The sequence below is a fragment of the Molothrus aeneus genome, chromosome 21 (genome assembly GCF_037042795.1).
Source record: "Molothrus aeneus isolate 106 chromosome 21, BPBGC_Maene_1.0, whole genome shotgun sequence".
Classification (NCBI taxonomy): Eukaryota; Metazoa; Chordata; class Aves; order Passeriformes; family Icteridae; genus Molothrus; species Molothrus aeneus.
In genome coordinates, this window is record NC_089666.1 from 3,165,120 (window position 1) to 3,186,358 (window position 21,239).

The following is a 21,239-nucleotide window of genomic DNA, read 5'->3' on the forward strand; positions in this document are numbered from 1 at the left end:
AGGGTTTGACATTTCAATCAGTCTCCAAGCCTTGATTATTAGTTACAAGAGCTGGGAAAAGGGACGTGGTAACTGTTTTCTAACACAGTGGGAGAGTGCTCCCTGAACAGTCAGTCCCTAAGGGACTTTACCATCCCTTTATTCTCACTCAGATCTAAAGTGGCAATTCCTGATGGAGTTTTTTCCAGGCATGGGGCTTATTGCAAGAAAGCCCAGCTGCCAGTGTGCTTTAGTGGCTGTTCTTTTCCCAGCTGAAAACACCATCTTTCTACCACATTGCTGCTCTCTGAGCATGTCTGAAGTGCATGTAGGGTCCCATGCTGACCCAGGCTTTTCTTTGCAGGGCTCTTTCTGCTCGTTTTGCTCCTGTCCATATTCTTTGCCAGCCGCCTCCATCCAGCCAGCCGTGCCCCAGTCCTGTTCCGGCCAGACACAAACATCCAGGTGCTACTGGACCTGAAATACAACCTGAGTGCTGAAGGGATCTCCTGCATCACCTGCTCAGGTGAGAACACTGGTTCCCAAACCATGGTGGGTGCAGTCCAGCCTGGCCTAAGCCCTGGGCTGGAGGAGCTGAAATGTGAGGCAGACACCTACAATGTTCAAATATCTCACTGGACATTGGATGGGCCCCGTGGAAAGGAGGTACAGGTTGGGAAAAGGATGGTTGAGTTGCCTGTAGGAGTGGAGTATTTAGATATATTTAGAGTAGTATTTAGATATTAGATATTATATAGATTTAGATATTAAATTAGTATTTAGATATAAATATAAAGTATTTTCTGCTTTAGCCATGAACTGCCTGAGTATTTCTTCTGGAGCAATGCCTTCACAGACCATGAAAACTGACTGTTTTTACTCATAAGTGCTGGTCTAATGTCAGTGCCCAGCCCAGAGACAGTGGCACTGTGTTGCCTGCCCAGGGTTTGGTACTCAGCAGCTGAGTCTGTGGTGTGCACAGGCCTGGCACCTCTTTTCTCATGCCATTCACTCCTTCCTCCCTGACTAACCTTGTGGGACAGGTTTGTTTCAGGAAAAGCCCCACAGTTTGCAGAACAACATCCGAACTTCCTTGGAAAAAAAGAAGAGGGGCTCAGGTTCACCTTGGGGAAGCAAAGGCAGCATGAGTGATGCAGGGCAGCAAGGTGAGTGGAGCAGGATGACTCTGGCCATATTTGCAGCCAGGGCCCAAGGATCCACTGGGGTACAAACTAAACCACGTGCTCTCCGAATAGCTGATGGGGAATAATTCTCTTCAGAGCCTGCCCCACTGAGCCCTAGGCTGGTGCTGGATGTATGGTGTGACCGTGTTCACAGGGGTCCAAGGATGAGGGAAGAGATGAGGATCTGACTCCATGTTTCAGAAGGCTTGATTTATTATTTTTTGATATATATTATATTAAAACTATACTAAAAGAATAGAAGAAAGGATTTCATCAGAAGGCTGGCTAAGGATAGAAAAAGAAAGAATGAATAACAAAGGCTTGTGTCTCGGACTCTCTGTATGAGCCAGCTGACTGTGATTGGCCATTAATTAGAAACAACCAACATGGGCCCAATCCCAGCTGCACGTGTTGCATTCCACAGCAGCAGATAACCATTGTTTGCATTTTATTCCTGAGGCCTCTCAGCTTCTCAGGAGGACAAATCCTAAGGAAAGGATTTTTCATAAAAGATGCTTGTGACAGTTTGGGGCATTTTTAGAATCCCCCTTTCCGTGAATACCTGCTGCTCTCTAGGACATGGTCTTGTAACCCAGGTGGCACTATCATCATCTAGTGTCATGTCCCTCTGATCTGAGAACAGGGCTAGGAACTCCAAGCTTTCACATCCCAGTCCTGTTCACAACCTTGTTGGCAGGTCACGAGGAGAGTAAATTCAGTTTGCAGGGGATTTTGAGGGTAAAACAGTTATTGGGCCAGGTCCCAGGATGACATGAATCAATAAGCCATCAGGAATTACTGCAGCTCAGGATGTATTTGTGATAGCCTTTGAAAGATGTACTGTGCTGGGAGAAGGCAGAGGCTGAGCAGACAGTAAACCATAAGAGCCCTCCTTTGCTCTGGCTGCATGATTTGTTGGTTGAGAAGTAGCACCAAACCTCGTGCCCTCTGTTTTCCTCAGAGCTCCAGGGCACTGTGTATATCTCCAAGTCCAGGAGCAAGGGAAGACCAGCTATCTACAGATTCTCACTCAATGCCAGTGTCCCCGCGCCCTGGCAGATGGTGTCACCGGGGGACGGGGAGGTGCCTTCATTCCAGGTAAGTCACTCCAGGATGCTGGGCCCTTCTAGCAAGAGGGCAGCACTCAGCAGGTGAGCACAAGAGCCTCCTCCTGTCTCCCCATGGGGTCCTATGTAGCTCTGGGTGACATTTCCAGAGCACTGCAGTAGGGTAGTTAACACAGAAGGCATTGTGCTTGGCATCATCCAAGATGATACCTTGGAGTGCCACAAGGCTTCACCTGTTGCTGTTGAGAGGTGACTGTCAGTGACAGGAGCCAAACTGTGGGTGTCAGTAGGGCAGATGTCCCTCACCCTGGGCAGAGCAGCCACCATTCAGCCTAGGCCACTGGGAATGAAGGTATTAAGGGGCCCGTCACACACTGGCCATCGCTGGGAAGGGGCAGCCTGGGGGCTGACTGTGCCCATTCTGTGTGGCTGTGCCAGTGCTCAGGGAGGAAGGGAGAGTGTGATGCTAATGTGCAACAGGCTGCAACCCTGTGGAGTTAAGTGTCTGTTTTCATTAATCCATTGCTTAGGTGTATAGAGTGCCTTTCGGTAACTTCACCAGGAAGCTGACAGCTTGTGTGTCCACAGTAGGGCTGCTTAAGCAGATGAGCCCCAGGAAGTGGATGATGACCACCTTGTCCTGTGACACCAAGAGGGGCTGGAAGTTCGATTTCAGTTTCTACGTGGCCTCCAAGGAGCAGCAGCGCACACGGTAACCTTGCAAACCCCCCTCGGGACAAGGCAACAGAAACAGCACAGCTGAGGCTGGTGTGAGATGCCTGATGGCCAGTGCTAGTCCTGCTCTCAATCACTGACATCCATGGCTCTAGAATTTGCTTTGCTGCATATATGCCCCATCTCTGCAGTCACTTTGCAGGCCCATAGCATCATTAACATGATGCTTGAGATCATTAACAAAAGGCTTGAGAGGCTGTGAGTGAGCTTCTCTGAGTGGCAAAAAGATGTTGCTGATCTGGTTCTTGCCCTTACCCACCTGAACTCTTGGGCTGAATGGGCAGCAGAGAATATGCAATGGTTAGGGATACAGGTCTATAGATGTTCACCTCTCCCATTGCTTCTGTCCCTGAGAATGTCTGTTTCCATGTTGGATGCTTCATCTTCCCTCCCTCTGTTCCCCCATAACAAACTTTCTTTGCTGCACAGGAAACTGTATTTTGCCCAGTCTCACAAGCCCCCTTACCACGGCCGAGTGTGTGTGGCACCTCCGGGCTGTCTGCTCAGCTCTAGCCCAGATGGACCCACCAAAGGCATCCTCTATGTCCCCAGTGAAAAAGGTAAGCTGCTGAGGCCCTGCTCAAACATGCCAAGATCCAGAGAATCAGAGCTTTTCTTGCCATCTAATATAACTGTCATGGTTTGATGCTGGCACAATGCCAGTGCCCTCATGAAAATATATTCTCCCTAGTGTCTGGTGTGAGATGGGACCAGAAATAGAGCAAAGCAGGATCCAGCTTAGGAATAAAGGAAAAAACTTTATTAACTTACAATATGAAAAAAAAAAGGAACACACAGAACTCAGAATGAAAACCTTCCAAAAACATCCCTCCTCCTCCCCCCAATTTCCAACACAACACAGAGACAAAACCTTGGATTCTCAATCAAGTTACCACCCCTCAGATAATGGACTCTCAGTTCATCACCACCCTTCAGATTATCAACCCTTCCTTATCAAACCAGGACACTAACTGTAGTTAGTGCTCTCTGTTGATGAAGTGACAAAACTACCTTTTGTCTCCTTAAAAGGAAAGAAGTCTAAAAGTTTCTCTCTTCGATTAAATGAAAAGACACCTCATAGGACTCAGGAGACTTCACCTCAAACTTAAGGATAGGTAATTAGACAGAAGCTAAAAAGTCTCACTTGGGCAATAACTAGAAAGAGGAGTAAACAAAGAAACAAATGGCTTTTGTAAAGTTTTTTACCAGGAGCAAGAAGGTCTGGCACCTGGCTCAGCTTTTCTGTTTGTTATTTTGCCTTTTATTAAACCTTTTTGTTTCCAACACTGCAACAGCAGCCATCCTGCTGATTATTGTGCCTCCAAAGGTAGCTGAGCTATCTTAGGTGTGTTATAGGCTCCTGGAGCTCATTAGACCTAGCTCGAAGAAGTTACTATAACAACTAACCCACCTTTACTCTCTATTTGACAACAGCACCCAAAGCAAAGCCGTCAGCCACATCTGGATTTAACCCATGCATGAACACAGGCTGTGGGAAGCCAGCTGTGAGGCCACTGGTGGACACTGGAGCCATGGTGTTTGTGGTGTTTGGGATCAGAGGCGTGAACCGCACCAGGCGCCAGGACAACCACGTCCTCGGAGACATGGTACTCGTGGTGTGTTTGTGGGGTGCCCCAAAATACACCCAAAATACATGAAGGCAGGAATGATGAATCTGACTCCGTGTTCTCAAAAGCTAATTTATTATTTTATTATACTATGTTATATTAAAGAATACTATAATATACTAAAGAATACAGAAAGGATACTTACAGAAGGCTAAAAAGATTATAATGAAAATTTGTGACTCTGCTTTCCAGAGTCCCCACACAGCTTGGCCCTGATTGGCCAAAGAGTGAAAACAACTCACAGCAGAATCCAATGGAACAATCACCAGTGGGTAAACAATCTCCAACCACATTCCACATGAGCACAACACAGGAGAAGCAAATGAGATAAGAATTGTTTTCCTTTTCTCTGAGGCTTCCCTTCACCCAGGAGTTTTCTCCTGGGAAGCTGAGATTTTTCCAGAGAATGTGAATGCCATGCTCATGGTCTGGCAAGCTGGGCAGGCCATGCTGGTTGGGGCTGGCAAGCAAGGGGCAGGCTCTCCCTGGATGGTGTTTAGTTAATACCCACAGCCCAGGGTGGTCCAGCAGTCTGGACAGATGGAAGGGCAGGGCTTGTAGCATTGTGATGAGCCAGTAAAACACTGTTTTGGCAAATTGACAAAATAATGGAGATCAGGAAGTCCTTATTGAAAAAACATTTCAGACTTTTCAGAAAATCCCTCTGAGTGCAATATATAGCCTTCTAATTTTGAGTCTAAACCTGGCTTTTTTGAGGATTTTTGAAACAAACCCATCTTGAGTGTGGTATAAAATCTCACTACACAATCAAGACTGAGGGAAGTGATATTTTTCTATAATATACATCTTGTTATGAAGTATTAACAAAAAATCAGTTACTCTAGGGAAAATCACTAAATGGGACTTTTCTAGAAACAGCTTATCTGTGAGGTCTCATACCTTGACACATGACAGTCATTCGCTAGGAAAATTATGCTTAGCTTGGCTGCTGCACTTCAGCTTTCTGCTGTTCTTCCTGCTCTGTGATTTGGGGGTTCTGTGCAGAATCAGCCTTTGCCTGTTTCCTCTGCAGGGGCAGTGAGAAATGCAGGCAGAGGAGCAGGCAGGAAGCTGCAGTGCCAGTTGCTGTGTGTATGTCTCACGTGTGGTGCTCTTGTCATTGTGTCTCCTTGTGAAAGGGCAGTGTTATCTACGATGACAGCTTTGACCTCTTCAAAGAGATTGGCAACCTGTGCCGCCTCTGCAAAGCCATTGCCAGCAACTCTGAGCTGGTGAAGCCCGGAGGGGCTCAGTGCCTGCCCTCGGGTAGGTTAGACAACTCCTCTGCAGCCCTACCTGCGCTTGCTTGGGGTCCTCAGCAGCAAACCAGAAAGGGTGACTGCTTCTTGCTGTCTCCTTTTCTTCCCAAGGCAGCTTGACCCTTCTAGAATGTGTCATTGGTTGTGCTTTTTGGGACAGAAAGAAAGAAAGATGGTCTCTTTAATGCCAAAGACACTGAGTTTATTCTTTGGGATTTAATCCAGAAAGATAAGAAAAGAATTGCATTTGTTCTTTGTAGTCATGTTCTTTCTAGTCATAGTCTCCTTTTCTTCCCAAGGCAGCTTGACCCTTCTAGAACGTGTCATTGGTTGTGCTTTTTGGGACAGAAAGAAAGAAAGATGGTCTCTTTAATGCCAGAGACACTGGGTATATTTTTTGGGAGTTAATCTAGAAAGATAAGAACAGGATTGCATTTGTTTTTCTAGTCATGGGTATTGCTTGAGATACAATCTGTTGGTTCAGTAAATATCCTCTTAGTAGCTCCTGAATAGCAATGATCTCACACCTGATCTCATTGCAGTGAGGCTCCTCGCTGTCTCTGTGGCTTTGCACACCTGACCAGTGACCATCTCTCCCAACTTCAGAGGTCACAAGCTTGTGGAGCTGAGCCTAGGAAGTGTATATTGCCTTCAGGCTAAAAGCCAGTTTCATGCCTGGAGCAAATCCCTGCCAGGCCAGGCAGACAGCCCCTCAGCACTTGCTCTTTGTGCTGCTTCCTCACAGCTGGGGACAAAGAGCAGTGGCACTGTCCTGTCCCATGCTGATGACAGTGTCCTTTCAAGCTATAGCAGCTGGGAGCTGTGATGCCGAGACCTCCAGGGTTTTGGCAAACCAGAGTGGCAAGGGGAAGCAGCTGTGGACAAATGGGTCCTGTGATTCTCTTGGGGCTCTCATTTTGGGTTGTTGGTTGGGGTTTTTTTCATCTCTTTGCACCAATGTGCTTCCTTCCCCTGTTCTGCCCTCCATCTCTTGCTCTTTCTTTCTCTCCAGGTTACAGCATCTCCTCCTTTCTGCAGATGTTGCACCCGGAGTGCAAGAATATCCCTGAGCCAAACCTGCTGCCAGGGCAGCTCTCTCATGGGGCAGTGGGGGTGAAGGATGGCAAGGTGCAGTGGATCTCCATGGCCTTTGAGTCGGTGAGCACATGGGAACATTGTCATTCTGGTGACAGTTTCATCTTGTGACTTCTGGGGCTTTAGCTCTGCTCTTGCTGCACTGGCCACTTCCATTTGCAGACATAATTTGGTGTTTATTAGCATTTGTTGCAGACAGATGCCTGCACTCACTCACAAGTTGGTAGAAGTGGCTGCTCACACCACAATTAGCTCAGGCAAAAAGCTGGTGGCAGATGTGCCCAAGTGCCACTGCCAGTCCTGCCTGGTGCTGCCACTTGAGCTGGTTGTTCTGCCCTTGCCCTTGCCATGCACACCCTGCCCAAAGAGCAGGACATGAGGGATATGTTTATCTTGTTACAGACAACCTACAAGGGGAAATCATCCTTCCAGACATATGCTGACTATCTGAAATGGGAGACATTCCTGCAGCAGCAGCTCCAGCTCTTCCCAGAGGGCTCTGCTCTCCGGCACGGCTTCCAGACCTGTGAGCACTGGAAGCAGATTTTCATGGAGATTATAGGCAAGTGACTGCCGTGTGTCTCTCCCTGGGGAACCCATGCTCTCTGACACATCTCCACAGCACACTCCATCGCATATGGTGGGCATGGGTTATATCTGCAGTCCTTTGCCATTGCTATGCAAACTCCTAAAGCCTGAATGTGTATTGTCAAAATTAGGCAAAGCCCAAGGAAATAGGTAAGGGAAGGGACTCAGCCCTGCTGATGTGAGATTCAAGAAACCAATCACTCTCAGAGTCCCTGTGGTCAGGATGACCCCGAGATGTGTTAGAGAGTCTCTTTTCCCAGCCCAGCAGCCAAAGGACTCAGGATTCTTCTGTTCTGGTTTTCAAGGTTGTTTATTTTTTGCTTATCTATTCCATTCTTTTTCTGACCTGCTGAGATCTGTCCAGCAGGTCGGTTTGTGGCACAATCCCAGGGGTGGTGTCAGCTTTTTATGCTAAGAACTACATGTACTTTATTTACAATAATTTTCCAATACCTATCACCTGTGTTAGACAGTCTGTCTCTACTCTAAACCAATCCAAAAGTGCCACCATCACAGCAGAAGATGGAGGACAAGAAGAAGGACAGGACATGCCCAGATTCCTCCATCTTGCCTCCCATTCTAAAAACCCCCAAATTCTACATTTTCACCTGGAAATAAATTCACTATCATTCTACTCAGACCCCTGTGGCTTGTAACTCCTCACACAAAGTTGGGAATTGTTTCCATAGGTTAAAATCAAAGTCACAGGTGTCTTGGGCTCTGTGCCAAGGTCTCTGAGCCCCTGCCAGGGGCTCGAGCCATGCAGGGCAGCCAGAGGGATGTCCTGGGTTCTGACAAATCACCTTCTTTCCACTTTCATTCTCCCCCTCCTGTCTTCCCCAGTGTGAGTCCCTGCCTGCCTTGTTGCCAGCAGGAACATGGTGCCTTTCCCATGGCAGCTGTCACCTTCCAGGATTCATATCAGCTGGCTGTTTCCTTCCAGGAGTGCAGAGTGCCCTGTATGGCCTTGTCCTCTCGCTGGTCATCTGTGTGGCTGCTGTGGCAGTGTTCACCACACACATCCTCCTCCTGCTGCCAGTGCTGCTCAGCATCTTAGGTAAAAACACCAATTCCAATGTGTCAGGCTTTGTTGGGAAGGATGAAAGTTTGACAAGAAAGTCTCACAGATATGTGTGCTTGCCAGAAAGATTTTTAAACGTAGAGGCTGATGAAGGAATAGAGATGGAAGCAAGTTTTGATAGAGAAGAAAAGAATTGCTGAGCCAGTCTCAATGGATAACCAAGGAGGCAAAGGGTGTGTGAGTTAGAAGGGGTTTTTATGCCTTAGAGCAAAGGATAAACCCACTTCAAACAAGAAGATGTTTTTACCAAGCAGAAAGAGAGCACAGGCAAACAAGTCAGCAAATGTGACAAGTAGAAAAAAGGTCTCAGAATTTCCCACTGCAAGAAAACTGAAAAACAACTTCTAGCTTAAACTGTAATGTGCTAACTTTTAGTGATTGGAGAACAGTAACATGAATATGGTAATTACAGTAGTTATGATGAGCTATAGATGAAAGTTAAGGTATAGATTGGTCCTACTGTATTAAGATGCTCAGCAAAGAAAAGAATATAATGCAATGTAACCAAAAGTCTAGAATGCATTTGTAACCTAAACCAAAGGGTCTCCAGGCCTGCCTGCAGCTGGAGCTGAGAGCTGTGGGCACAGCTCTGTCACCCACAACCCTGGGCTGGCTGCTGTAACTCTTGGATGTAATAAACTGCATTTGGAAGGGCTGCCTGGAGTCCCACATCTCTCATTTGGGCTCTTACAAGGCTTTCACTTGTCCTGAAATGGATGGATTGTGGCACTGCTGATTCTCTGGTGATTTCAAGTGAATTGCTTGTATTCTGTGTAAACCCTTTTGGCTTTCCAGGGGCCAGTCCTAGAGAACAGACTGGCTAAGTGAACAGAAGAAACTCTCAACAAATGCACAGGAACCTCATTGGGAAAGTAGATTTGTGTGTCTAATTCCCAGTGTGTTTTATCTACACAATCCCTTCCATTTGTTTAAATAAGGGTTTTAGCTACACAAATGCCATCCCTACCTGCTATGTATAATAATGTGATTAAGTCCCACAAGCTCTGAATAACAATTGCACTACTTTCCAAGGACCTGCACCATGGCTGCTGTTTCCAAGCAGTGGAAAATGTTAAAACCTGAGTATTTTAGCAATGTTTTAGTATTTGAAGCAAAATTGTAAATAGTTTCCTCTCCCGGGCTGGTGATTTGATAATATTGTGGTCTAAATGTGTTGCTAAACCTCTTAGTTTAAAAATCAAATCTAACTTTTTGAAACCACTTAGTCTCCCACATGTGACCCACAAACTAACAGTACTCTGTGCCTTCAAAAAGTGTGCTCAGCCTCTGTGTAGCTGCAGCAAGCAAAACAACAGCCTCACTTATGTGACACCATTTGGTGGCCCTTCATATGTACTATAGCTATCTCTTTTTAGGTAATTTTAATGCCTCTAAAATAGGTTCCTCGTGTACTAATCCTTCTCCTCTTGAATTAAGTAATTGTCTTCCTTTCCAAAGTTTTTAAAGGTATGTACTGCTCTAACAGCATACCTTGAATCAATATATATAATTCTTTATTTTGTGTTAAATAGTCTAGTGCTCTTTTTAAAGTATATAATTCACAAGTTTAAGCTTACTACTTTAAGGTTAATTTGCCTTTTTCCATAGTTTGCATGTTTTTCCCATCAACTACTGCATACCCTGTATTTTCTCCTTTTGTAAGGAGCTAACATAAGGACCCTGTGTGCACACATGGACAATTCTCTGGGCTTGGATTCATTTAGCAAGAGTTAGTCTGCATTGGCATCAGCCTGTCAGCTTGTCTGATATTTAGCTGGGTGTTCCACTAGGCCTAGCAGGTCTGGTCACCTTAGGAAATGCTCCCTGTGCTAAGGGAAGGTGAGGGAAGTGTTTGTGGCAGAGGGACTGTGTACCAGACACAGACCTGTGGGATATGACCCCAAACTCCCCAGGGATTCACTTGTATCAGTGGGCTTGTGCAGCAGCCCCAGAGTCCTTTATGTGACACTGTTCACAGGGGTCTGAGGATGAGGGAAATATGAGGATCTGACTCCATGTTTCAGAAGGCTTGATTTATTATTTTATGATATATATTATATTAAAACTATATTAAAAGAAGAGAAGAAAAGGTTTCATCAGAAGGCTGGCTAAGAATAGAAAAAGAAGGAATGATAACAAAGGCTTATGACTCAGACTCTCTGTCCAAGCCAGCTGACTGTGATTGGCCATTAATTAGAAGCAACCAACATGGGACTAATCACAGACCCACCTGTTGCATTCCACAGCAGCAGATAACCATTGGTTACATTTTGTTCCTGAGGCCTCTCAGCTTCTCAGGAGGAAAAATCCTAAGGAAAGGATTTTTCATAAAAGATGTCTGTGACACCTTTACATTTGCCTAACAGCACCTTTCTCCCACAGGGGTTGTCTGCCTGGTGGTGACCATCATGTACTGGTGTGGCTGGGAGATGGGAGCTGTGGAAGCAATTTCCCTCTCCATCCTGGTGGGCTCCTCTGTTGATTACTGTGTGCACCTGGTGGAGGGATACCTGCTGGCAGGGGAGAACCTGCCTCTCCAGCAGGCAGAGGTGAGCTCTGTTCTTCCTGCAGCCTGGCATCCCTTCCTCCTGTGCCTCCCTGCCACTCAGCTGTGATGCAGGACACATGATAGGCAAGGGGGGATGTGTTCTGGTGTGGAATTTGAGGGCAGCCCCAACAAGGGAAGAGATGAGAATCTTGACTCCATGTTTCAGAAGGCTTATTATTTTATGATAATAAATATTTTATTACTGTTATTATTATTATTTTACTGTATATATTATATTAAAATAATATATATTATTATTTTATAATATATATTATTTTATATATTATATTACATTAAATATATATAATATATAATAAAATATATTACTATTTTATTATATATTATTTATATATTATATTAATATATTTATATATTATATTATATTATATATATAAAATATATATTTAATATAATATACCATAAGATAGTAATATTATTATTGTTTTATTATATATATTATATTAAAATAATATATATTAGTATTTTATGACGGATATTATATTAAAAATGCTATACTAAAACTATACCAAAGAAAGAGAGAGGAGACATCAGAAGGCCAGAAAATAAAGGAATGATAATAAAATCTTGTGACTTCTCACAGCCTCGACACAGCTGGCTGTCATTGGTCATCAAGTAAAAACAATTCACATAAGCTGGGTAAACAATTCTCCAAATCACATTGCAAAGTAGCAAAACATGGGGAAGCTGAAGCTTCCCAGCTTCTCAGGAGAACAGATCCTAGCAAAAGGATTTTCAGAAAATATGTCTGTGAGATCCTGGCACCCTCAGAGCACCCCTGGGGTATGGGATTTGCTGCTTGTCCAGCTGACTGCTCCACACTGTGAGCTTGTGTACCTGAGTACACTCAGATGAGGGTTCCCAAGCCACATGGTTGTCCCTTTCTTGCTGGCCACAGCTGTGTCCAAAGCAACCTGTTTTCATTTCATGTCCAAGTGGAGACAGTCTGTGCTGAAACAGCTCTACACTAATTCTGTAACCTCTGAAAATTGCTCTGCCAGCTCACCTCTGGCCTTGCTAACATCTTTTGTCTCATTGGGAAGATGGAGACCACAAAAGCCTGGGATCTCTGATGCCAGGTGTAGTGCCTGTGTGGTGTAGGCCCAGCAGTTGGTCTGATGTGGTGGAAAGGAGGCACAAAATCCAGCAGCCTTTGTCTCTGCTGAGTTGGCCACAAAAATCCCCTACAACGTCACAAGCTGGGGACGGTGTGGCTGGACAGTGCTCAGGCAGAAAGGGACCTGGGGGTGCTGGTTGACAGCTGGCTGAACATGAGCCAGCAGAGTGCCCTGGTGGCCAAGAAGGCCAATGGCTCCTGGCCTGGGTCAGGAATGGTGTGGCCAGCAGGAGCAGGGAGCTCATTCCAACCCTGTACTCGGCACTGGTGAGGGCACACCTGGAGTGCTGTGTCCAGCTATGGCCCCTCAGTTTGGGAAGGATGTTGAGGTGCTTGAGCACATCCAGAGGAGGCAATGAGGCTGGTGAGGGGCTGGGAACACAAACCCTGTGAGGAACAACTGAGGGAGCTGAGGGTGTTTAGCTTGGAGAGGAGGAGGCTCAGAGGTGACCTCATTGATCTCTACAACTTCCTGAAGGGAGGTTGCAGACTGGTGGGGTTGGTCTCTCCCACCAGGCAGCACTGACAGAACCAGAGGACGCAGACTCCAGCTACGTCAGGGAAGGTACAGGTTGGATAAAAAAAAGACTGGACGTGGCACTTGGTGCTATAATCTAGTTGAGGTGTTAGGGCATAGGTTGGACTTGATGATCTCGGAGGTCTCTTCCAACCTCATTATTCTGTGATTCTGTGATTCTGTGATTGTAACCCTATGGCCCTTTGCATAGCACTGCACTAAATGTCTGAGTTGCACTCAAGCAGCCTCTTTGTCCTGGACTGGGATCCTATCAGCTAGGCCACCCTCTCAAACCCTAAAACATCAATGAACCAAGCCCCTGTGCGTGTCACACTAACCGTGCTGTCCCTCCCCAGGACCCCACGGCGTGCCGGCAGTGGAGGACGCTGGAGGCCGTGCGGCACGTGGGGGTGGCCATCGTCTCCAGCGCCACCACCACCCTGATTGCCACCGTCCCGCTCTTCTTCTGCATCATTGCCCCCTTTGCCAAGTTTGGGAAGATCGTGGCCCTCAACACGGGCGTGTCCATCCTGTACACGCTGACTGTGAGCACAGCCCTGCTGAGCACCATGGCGCCCGGCACCTTCACCCGCAGCAGCACCTCCTGCCTCAAGGCTCTGCTGGCCGTGCTCCTGGCTGGCCTGCTGGCTCTCTGCATCTGCCTTGCCCTGCTCAAGAGTGGATTTAAGATCCCCCTCCCCAATGGGACAGCCCTGTAAGACCCAACGGGACAGCCCTCTACACGCCAGACCGAGAGAGCCGCGTTGCTCCTTTCGTTTTTTCTTTTCTTTTGAAAGAATATTTTTTGTAAGGAAAAAAAAGAGGAAAAAAAAAGTCCCTTTTTCATGAAGTTTTTCAATTGCAGATGCACTTTATTTTCTAATGAGTTTTGCTCTAAACTTGTATTTATTTTAGGTAGTGATGGATGGGTGATGGAAGGTGAGGGCTGCCCAGGGAATACCTCAGCCCGTGAATAGGAGAGGAGGTTTCCTTCTCTCAGTTTTCTTTCTGCTTTCTTTTTTTCTTTTCTTTTAATTTATTTTTATCAAACAGGGCTTTCTGGACCCACAAGGCTAAAATGAGAGAACTTGGGAAGGTCATCTGATCCTTTCAAAAACCCTTCCCTCTGTCCTTCCCCTCCGTTGTCCAGGGTCAGCATTGCAAGGATGACTCTTGGGTAATGTCCTGCTCTCACATCAAGCCTGTGCCTCCTTATTTGAGCTTCCAAGAACAGCAGTGAGCTGTTGGACGGGCCTGGGAACAGCATTGTCTGGATCCCTTTACCAGGCCCTGTACCCATGCCAGATCAGCAGTGAACTTGCTGCACTTTTGAGTGTCACTTTGGGATCCAAACCAGAGCTGTTGGGTGGCACCACCTGCAGTGGCCCTGCTTTCATGGTTCAGAGAGGGTGTTGGGACACAAAGCATTCTTCTTCCTGCTGGGGGGACTTTGTACTGGGATCTCATGTGTCTGCCAGCAGCCATCAGGAAGCAGATGGTGCCCTCAGCAGCCTGCCCTCCTCTCCCTCATCTCAGTAGTGAGGTCAAGGCAGTTTCAACGCCCAGTCCCTCCATGTCACCTCACCAGTCACTGATCTGCTCTTCCTGGTGGAGAGAAAAGAGAGGCCAGGGGCTCCTGCAGAGCTCTTTGGTCACAGCAGTCAGCTCTTGGCCTGAGGACAAGGTGGAGCCCATTCCTGGTGGTGTGCACAGCATCCTCTGTGGCAGCTCACAGACACCCTCCTCAGCGGAGACCCACAGGCACCAGAGCTGCAGCTGCTGTCTGCTCTGAGCAGATGGTTGATATTAAAGTAAAATGAAATCACAAACTGGTGCCATTAACAAGTACATTTTAAGCATCACTGGTTCTCTCGTAGTTTTAAAATTGAAATAGCTAAGTGTGCATTAATGCACAGCACATCTGATCCTTGGCAGAAGGGGAGGGTCAGGCCCACTGGGAGATGCATTAGCCATTATTTACAAGGGTGCCAACAGAATAATGTGGCCAGGAGGCAGCCTGACTCAATTTCTTTGCAGATTTCATGTCCTGGTGGCTTTGTATTCTCTGTCTGGATCAACCCCTCTTTTTAAGATGAAACTTCCAGGAAGTCCAACCCCATTGCCAGCCAATTTGTGGGGCCTGCACTGCTGAGAGCCTGAGCTGCTTCTGCTTGGCTCAGTGCATCCCTGCTTTGATCCCTGCCAGTCTTGCACCTTCACATTGTCATCCCTGTGAAACTGGATCAAATACTTGTTTCTAAAGTAGGTTCCCCAAAGTGTTCCCAAGGTTCCCCAATCTGGAAAGAGGAGCTCTTATTGTTTACAGGCAGACTGCAGAGTAATCCTGCTACAGGCAGTGAGGGTGGTGAGAATGTGAATAGAGCAGAACGTGAGTGGCCTGGTTCCTCCTTGATACCCCACGGAGCTTCTGAGTTACCCCTTTCTGCAAAGTGTGAAGTGTTTTCTTGGCACCTACCTCTAATCTGCACCAGCTCCTTCATAATGAACCCTGTGCCCATGAATAAATGGTTCTGTATTGTATTTGCTGGGAATGCCCCAACAAAGGCAGGAATGATGAATCTGACTCCATGTTCTCAGAAGGCTGATTTATTACTTTATGATGCTATATTATATTAAAGAATACTAAACTATACTAATGAATACAGAAAGGATACTTACTGAAGGTTAAAAAGATAATAATGAAAACTTGTGACTCTTTCCAGAGTCCCGACACAGCTTGGCCCTGACTGGCCAAAGAGTGAAAACAACTCCCAGCAGAATCCAATGGAACAATCACCTGTGGGTGAACAATCTCCAAACACATTCCAAATGTGAGCACAACACAGGAGAAGCAAATGAGATAAGAATTGTTTTCCTTTTCTCTGAGGCCTCTCAGCTTCCCAGGAGAAAATCCTGGGCAAAGGGATTTTTTCAGAGAATGTGAATGCCACAGTTCTGGAAAGGATTTTTGACTATCCCCAAGCTGTGCTGCTCTGATGGCTGCTGTGCACAGTTTAGCCCCACCCTTGATCTGGAAGCCATGCTGTTCCCTATGTCTGTACTCCAGATTTTTCTCCTGGTGGTGCCCTGAGCTCTCCTAAGTGGCAGTGACTGGAGAGGGCAAGAGTATTTATGATATCCACACAGCCCCATGGAGCTGTGTGGCTGTGCAGGTGCTGCAGGGGATGGCAAGGTGTCCCCAGCACTGTGGCCAAGGATTCTCTGGCTTGTAGCTTGACTTGAACTTAGCAAACACCTGAAACCTCTTCTGGGTGATTAAAGCTGATGGGTATTTGCAGGTCAGCAGACAAGAGAGTAAGGTGCTGAGGGCAGCCTTAGAGGAAGTTCCTCCTTCTATAAGTATGAAGAAACCTTTCAAGGCCTTTAAGAAAAAGCACAGATCTGCTTTGAATCCTGTGAAGTTGAAAGCCTGTGTAAGCCCCTGGTATCCTTTGTCTGTGCTCACTATGAAGAGGCTCCATAAATGTCCCACCTGCAATGTAATTCTGGACATGCCATGCTGGGAACATCCATTCAGCCACTGTGGGGAAGCAAAGATTCATTTTAAAGTAGAGGGACACCTTGCATGTTTCTTGGGTCTGATCTGGCAGTGTCTCTGATCTGCAGGCAAAAATAACAAGAGTTCTTGGCAGCTGACAGGATCCATCCTGTTGTCTGAAGCAGGTGGGGAAAAGGACAAGAGAGAGACAAGGACAAAGGAGAGACTCTGTTGTCTCTGGTGGTGGGCTCTAGCAGGAACAGGGCATCACCTTGGCTTTTGTTGCCCAAAATGATACTGAGAAAGCAGTGGCTAGAATAATTCAGAGGGAACAGGGGAGACCAAGATAAGTGCAAATTATTCACAAAGGCATGCTGGGGAGATTGTGCCCCTCCAGGAGGGAAACTGAGGCGAGGAGAGGAGGAGGAACTTACACCAGATGTAGCAGGATGGCAGAAGAGCCAGTAGAGGATCCCAGGTGATTTGTGGTGCAGGGACTCACTGAATGTTGCAACCTGAGGCCCTGATTAAACACAGCCATGACACTTAAGGTCTAAGTAGACATTTGCCCCATCACTGCTTCACCCTGCTCAGCTCTGTGCTCAGGGTGCTTTCTCCACCTGCAGTGGAGTGACAGAGACTTAAAACTGGAGCCCAGCCTTCTGCAAAACACTTCAAACATCCTGATCTCCCCAGGCATCCGTGGAGACAGCAAATGAGTGGCAGATGTAGACATGTCCACGTAGGCAGTGTCATCCTTGTGATTGCAGAATGCTCATAAACTATAGAGGTAAGAAAAGGGATGGCTTTATCTGAGCATTGTGGAGGTGTAGCTGACAGCCCTGCTGGGAATTGGTGCTCCAAGGCAGATGCTCACAGCAATAAAAAGCAAGGCTTCACCTATTTCAGGAGCAGATGTTCACCTTAAAAGATTCCTCCCACATCTTTGCCTATAATCTTCTCTCCCTGATGACTCCTCTGTTTCACAGACCATCTCCTGAGCCCCATTGTCTTGCTAAACAAGGTTCAGCCTTCACCAGGGTAGGTGTTCATGCCTAAGGTGCTCACAGAGCCTGGACTGAAAGTGGCTGGAAAAGTCTTGAGAGTTTCCTTACGCAGGGGAAGCCAGGGAGTTGAACAGCTTCACACAAAGCTTTCAGTTTTGATGTTTCTAAACAGAAAGATCAGTCTTACGTGGAAGAAAATGCTCTGATTCTCCATTTCAAAATGATCTTTGTGCAATTAAAAAGCATACAGGAATTTTCATGGCCAAGGAATGTGCCTATTAACTGCCCACTCCTTTATTTCTAGTAAATCCTGGTTTGAGGCTTAACCTCTGAGAAGTTAGGTTGGTGTTTCAGGAGGGGGTCATTCTGGAGCTGTGCCATCTCCTAGCAAACAGAGTGGGTCTTGTCCTGCCCAGAAGCTCTGTCCCTCCCAGTGCAGGGCAGCAGCAGCAGGACACTGCTCCTTGGTGCTGCAGCTCTGAGATTCATGCACAGAGCTGCTGTCACTGCTCTTTGCCTTCAGTGGAGCTGCTGAGTGAGTCCAGGGCTCCCCATCACTGTGGACACTCAGAGAAAGAGCCCCTGCTCACAACAGCCCTATCCACATCAGCTTAGGTCAGGAGGAACAGTGTGACCATGCTCACAGGGGTCTCAGGTTGAGGGAAGAGACGAGGATCTGACTCCATGTTTCAGAAGGCTTGATTTATTATTTTATGATATATATTACATTAAAACTATACTAAAAGAATAGAAGAAAGGATTTCATCAGAAGGCTAGCTAGGAATAGAAAAGGAAAGAATGAATAACAAAGGTTTGTGGCTCGGACTCTGTCTGAGCCAGCTGGGCTGTGATTGGCCATTAATTAGAAACAACCAACATGGGCCAATCCCAGATGCACCTGTTGCATTCCACAGCAGCAGATAACCATTGTTTGCATTTTATTCCTGAGGCCTCTCAGCTTCTCAGGAGGACAAATCCTAAGGGAAGGATTTTTCATAAAAGATGTCTGTGACAGAACAGAGTTGATGTGCTGTGCAGAGATCAGCATCAGAGGAAGGAAAAGATCCACGATTCCTTGCTCTGTTTGTTTCTTTATCTTGTGATGCCTCTTGAGGTGCTGGGTTTGGGCAACTGGGGCATCACCTTTGGCTGCTGACCTCAGCCATTGCCAAGGCTGCACGTTCTGAAAGGAGTCAGTGGCTGGGCTGGACTGTGCTTCTCAATTCCTGCTGGATCTGAAAATATGCCAAAGCAAAGGTGGCCTGGGAAATACCCCCTAGGAGAAGGACATGTTGACACTTGGAGAGCTCCTGGGACCATTGATATAGTCTGGGGGCAAAGGTCTCCAGAGACCCTGGCTTTGCCTCCACTGAGCAAACTGGGATGCTGCAGTGTCCAGGTCTCTGAGCTTGTCCTGCACTGAATTTCTGTAGCAGAGCAGCCGGCCCTTCTGGAAGGTTGTAAAAGGCTTTTTGTTTAACCCCATGACACAAATACATCCTCCCATATTGTCCACCAGGGAAGCTGTGCAGACTGATTTGCAGCCAGGCAGGACAAATTCAGTGTCTTGGTTACTTCCAAAATCACTCCTCAGCCCTGACAGTGTGTAAGCCATAGTTTACAGATATTTCAGAGGCTTCTGCTAACTACTCTGCCCTGGGTTAGTACCCAGGGTCCCAGAGCTGGACATCTTTCAATGCCTGTCTCCATCCTGAGGGCAGAGGGTTTTGGCTTTCTCTTCTCTGCTCCTCCTTTGGGCAGTTGCTGAAGGGAGGTGGGGGACAGTGACCATGGCTGGGGGCAGAGCAACAAGCAGATCTGGAGGAAAATGAAGGTTTGGAGGCAGAGGCAGAACAAATGGCAGAGAGGATGGTTCAAAGTACAGGGGGGAAGAGGTGTGAGCACCCCATGGACAGTGGGAGGGAGGGCACTGCCATTCCACCACGTTGTGTGCAGACCTTAGAGTGTCAGTTCTCAGAGTGATGTAGCACAATTCCTGATGTATGCGTGTCACTTTTGTAAGTTGTCTCCTACCCTCACTATTTTCAGTGTTCCTTGATTTTTTGGAGACTGTTGTAAATAAAAAGATTTTGACATTCGCACGTTTGGATCCCTCACTCATCACCACATTACTGCCCATGTACACAAGCTGACAACCAGAGTGCACTGACAGGACCTGTGTTGTGCAAGGAATGCAGAGGGGATGAGGCCACAGAACCAGCTCCTGAAGTGCACGGGATTGTCTGCTCCTGCTGCTGAAGCTGGGCCTCTTGAAGCCAAATTATCACACCCAGGAGAGCTTGGGAAAGGCAGTGCAGGAGCCCACACAGGTCTGCAAGAGGACTGACTAGAACAAGAGCTTTAGCCATGGTTTGTGGAAGCTTTTCACTCCTCCATTCCATGCTGTGCTTCTTCCAGTGTATGAAGATTGCCCTGGGCTGGCTCCATGAGGATGGGGCTCACCTGCAGCACCGCAGTTCCCGTAACACACAGTGTCTGCCATGAATCTCTGGTGGAGGTTTTGTCCCTCTGTCCTGTGCTGCAGCACCAAGGGCTTGTCCTGCACCTCCAGGACCCCACTGAGCTGATGCAGAGTGGGGCAGGAGGAAAACCCCCCTCAGTCCCTGATCTGGGAGTGCTCCCACTGCACCCAGCTACAGCACTGCTGGGAAGGGCAGCACTGACAGCACATCACTGCAAGAACCTCCTGTGCTCTCCAGACCTCATTTCTATGATGAGGCCAAAATTTCTGGTGAAACCTGGTGTTATTAAGCACCAGGAAGGCTCTGGGTCACAGCCTGACACCTACAAAAAATGCAGCATCCACAGGAAGGAGGAATGTGTTGCCTTTAATGAGGACTTGGGGATTGCAGGCAAGGGAGGGTTTATGCTTGACTTTGCTGCTGGGAAATTGCCAGGGCTGGAAATGGGTTGGTTTTGGTTACAAATTCAGTCCCTTACCCCAAGAGCAGGTGTGACAGGCACTCCCTGACACAGGCTGAGAGCTGTGGACCACTGAGGAGACCCAGGCTGCCCTTCTTGGACTGTGGACTGTGGGACCACCTGGCAGTGGGGAGTGCCCAGGGCTGCCGAACATGAGAATGAGGGCACAGGAACAGGGTAGGACAACTGCAGGCATGGCCAGAGATGGACAGGGCTTCCACAGCTCTTCAGAAAACTGGCCCTGAGGAAGGGTTTGGGACGGGGGAAGGGGCTTGGAGGAGGGATGACACAGGGTGGCAGCTGCTTAGTATGGCTTGGCAGGCAGAGCCACACTCCCTGTACTGCGTTTGAGGGGCACCAGTGGTTGCAGCACTGGCTGGGAGTTGCTCCAGGAGCCTGGCTGGGGAAGGCTGGTGATGACCAGCTGCTACCCTCTTGTGCACCTGTAGCCTGCTGTCCCATTTATTAGCAGTTCAAACGTGCTGTGTCTCCTCCAAATGGAGTGTTTGCAGCACTGACGTGAACAGAGGCGAGGACAGGCCCCACCAGGTGAGGCAATGCAAAGTGTGAAGCCCACACTGGGCACGCAGGGGAGGAGGAGGTGAAACCGCGCGGGGCCGCCCTGTGCTGGGACAGCTGGCCTGGAAGCAGATATTGATGTGCACATTTAATTAAGCCAGCATTGTGTTCACCGACTCTACAAATCACAAGGATTGTGCTAAATTAACATCAATTCCTCTGGCTTCTGGACAACCTGCAGTGTATCATCTCTTACAGTCGATGACTCAGTGTAATGGCTGTGCAAGTGAGTGACTTAATCCCCTCCAACCCCAAGAAACAACTTCATAGGTGGCCTTAGATAACAAAATGATCCAGTTTTGATGATTCTGATATGTAGTGCTGGAAATTGAGAGGAATAGCAAATTTGTCTTTACAAACCAGCTGTGGGTCTGCTGGGAGATAAAAGCAGCACT

General features: G+C 47.4%; 1 protein-coding gene across 4 annotated transcripts in view; it reads left to right on the forward strand.

Moving 5' to 3' along the window:
* DISP3 (dispatched RND transporter family member 3) overlaps positions 1-21,239 on the forward strand; it is a 60,543-nt gene that overhangs the window by 11,856 nt on the left and 27,448 nt on the right. For 2 of the 4 annotated variants that reach the window (XM_066564019.1, XM_066564017.1), the window contains 12 exons: positions 344-505; positions 1,023-1,145; positions 2,125-2,261; positions 2,761-2,942; positions 3,395-3,525; positions 4,400-4,572; positions 5,733-5,859; positions 6,865-7,010; positions 7,350-7,509; positions 8,479-8,592; positions 10,999-11,165; positions 13,173-19,424. In XM_066564019.1, the coding sequence (XP_066420116.1) occupies positions 344-505; positions 1,023-1,145; positions 2,125-2,261; positions 2,761-2,942; positions 3,395-3,525; positions 4,400-4,572; positions 5,733-5,859; positions 6,865-7,010; positions 7,350-7,509; positions 8,479-8,592; positions 10,999-11,165; positions 13,173-13,535 (1,985 nt within the window). In that variant the 3' untranslated portion in view covers positions 13,536-19,424. Of the gene's footprint in view, positions 1-343; positions 506-1,022; positions 1,146-2,124; positions 2,262-2,760; positions 2,943-3,394; positions 3,526-4,399; positions 4,573-5,732; positions 5,860-6,864; positions 7,011-7,349; positions 7,510-8,478; positions 8,593-10,998; positions 11,166-13,172; positions 19,425-21,239 lie in introns of those variants that run through there. The other 2 variants (XM_066564018.1, XM_066564020.1) reach the window with 2 other exon arrangements.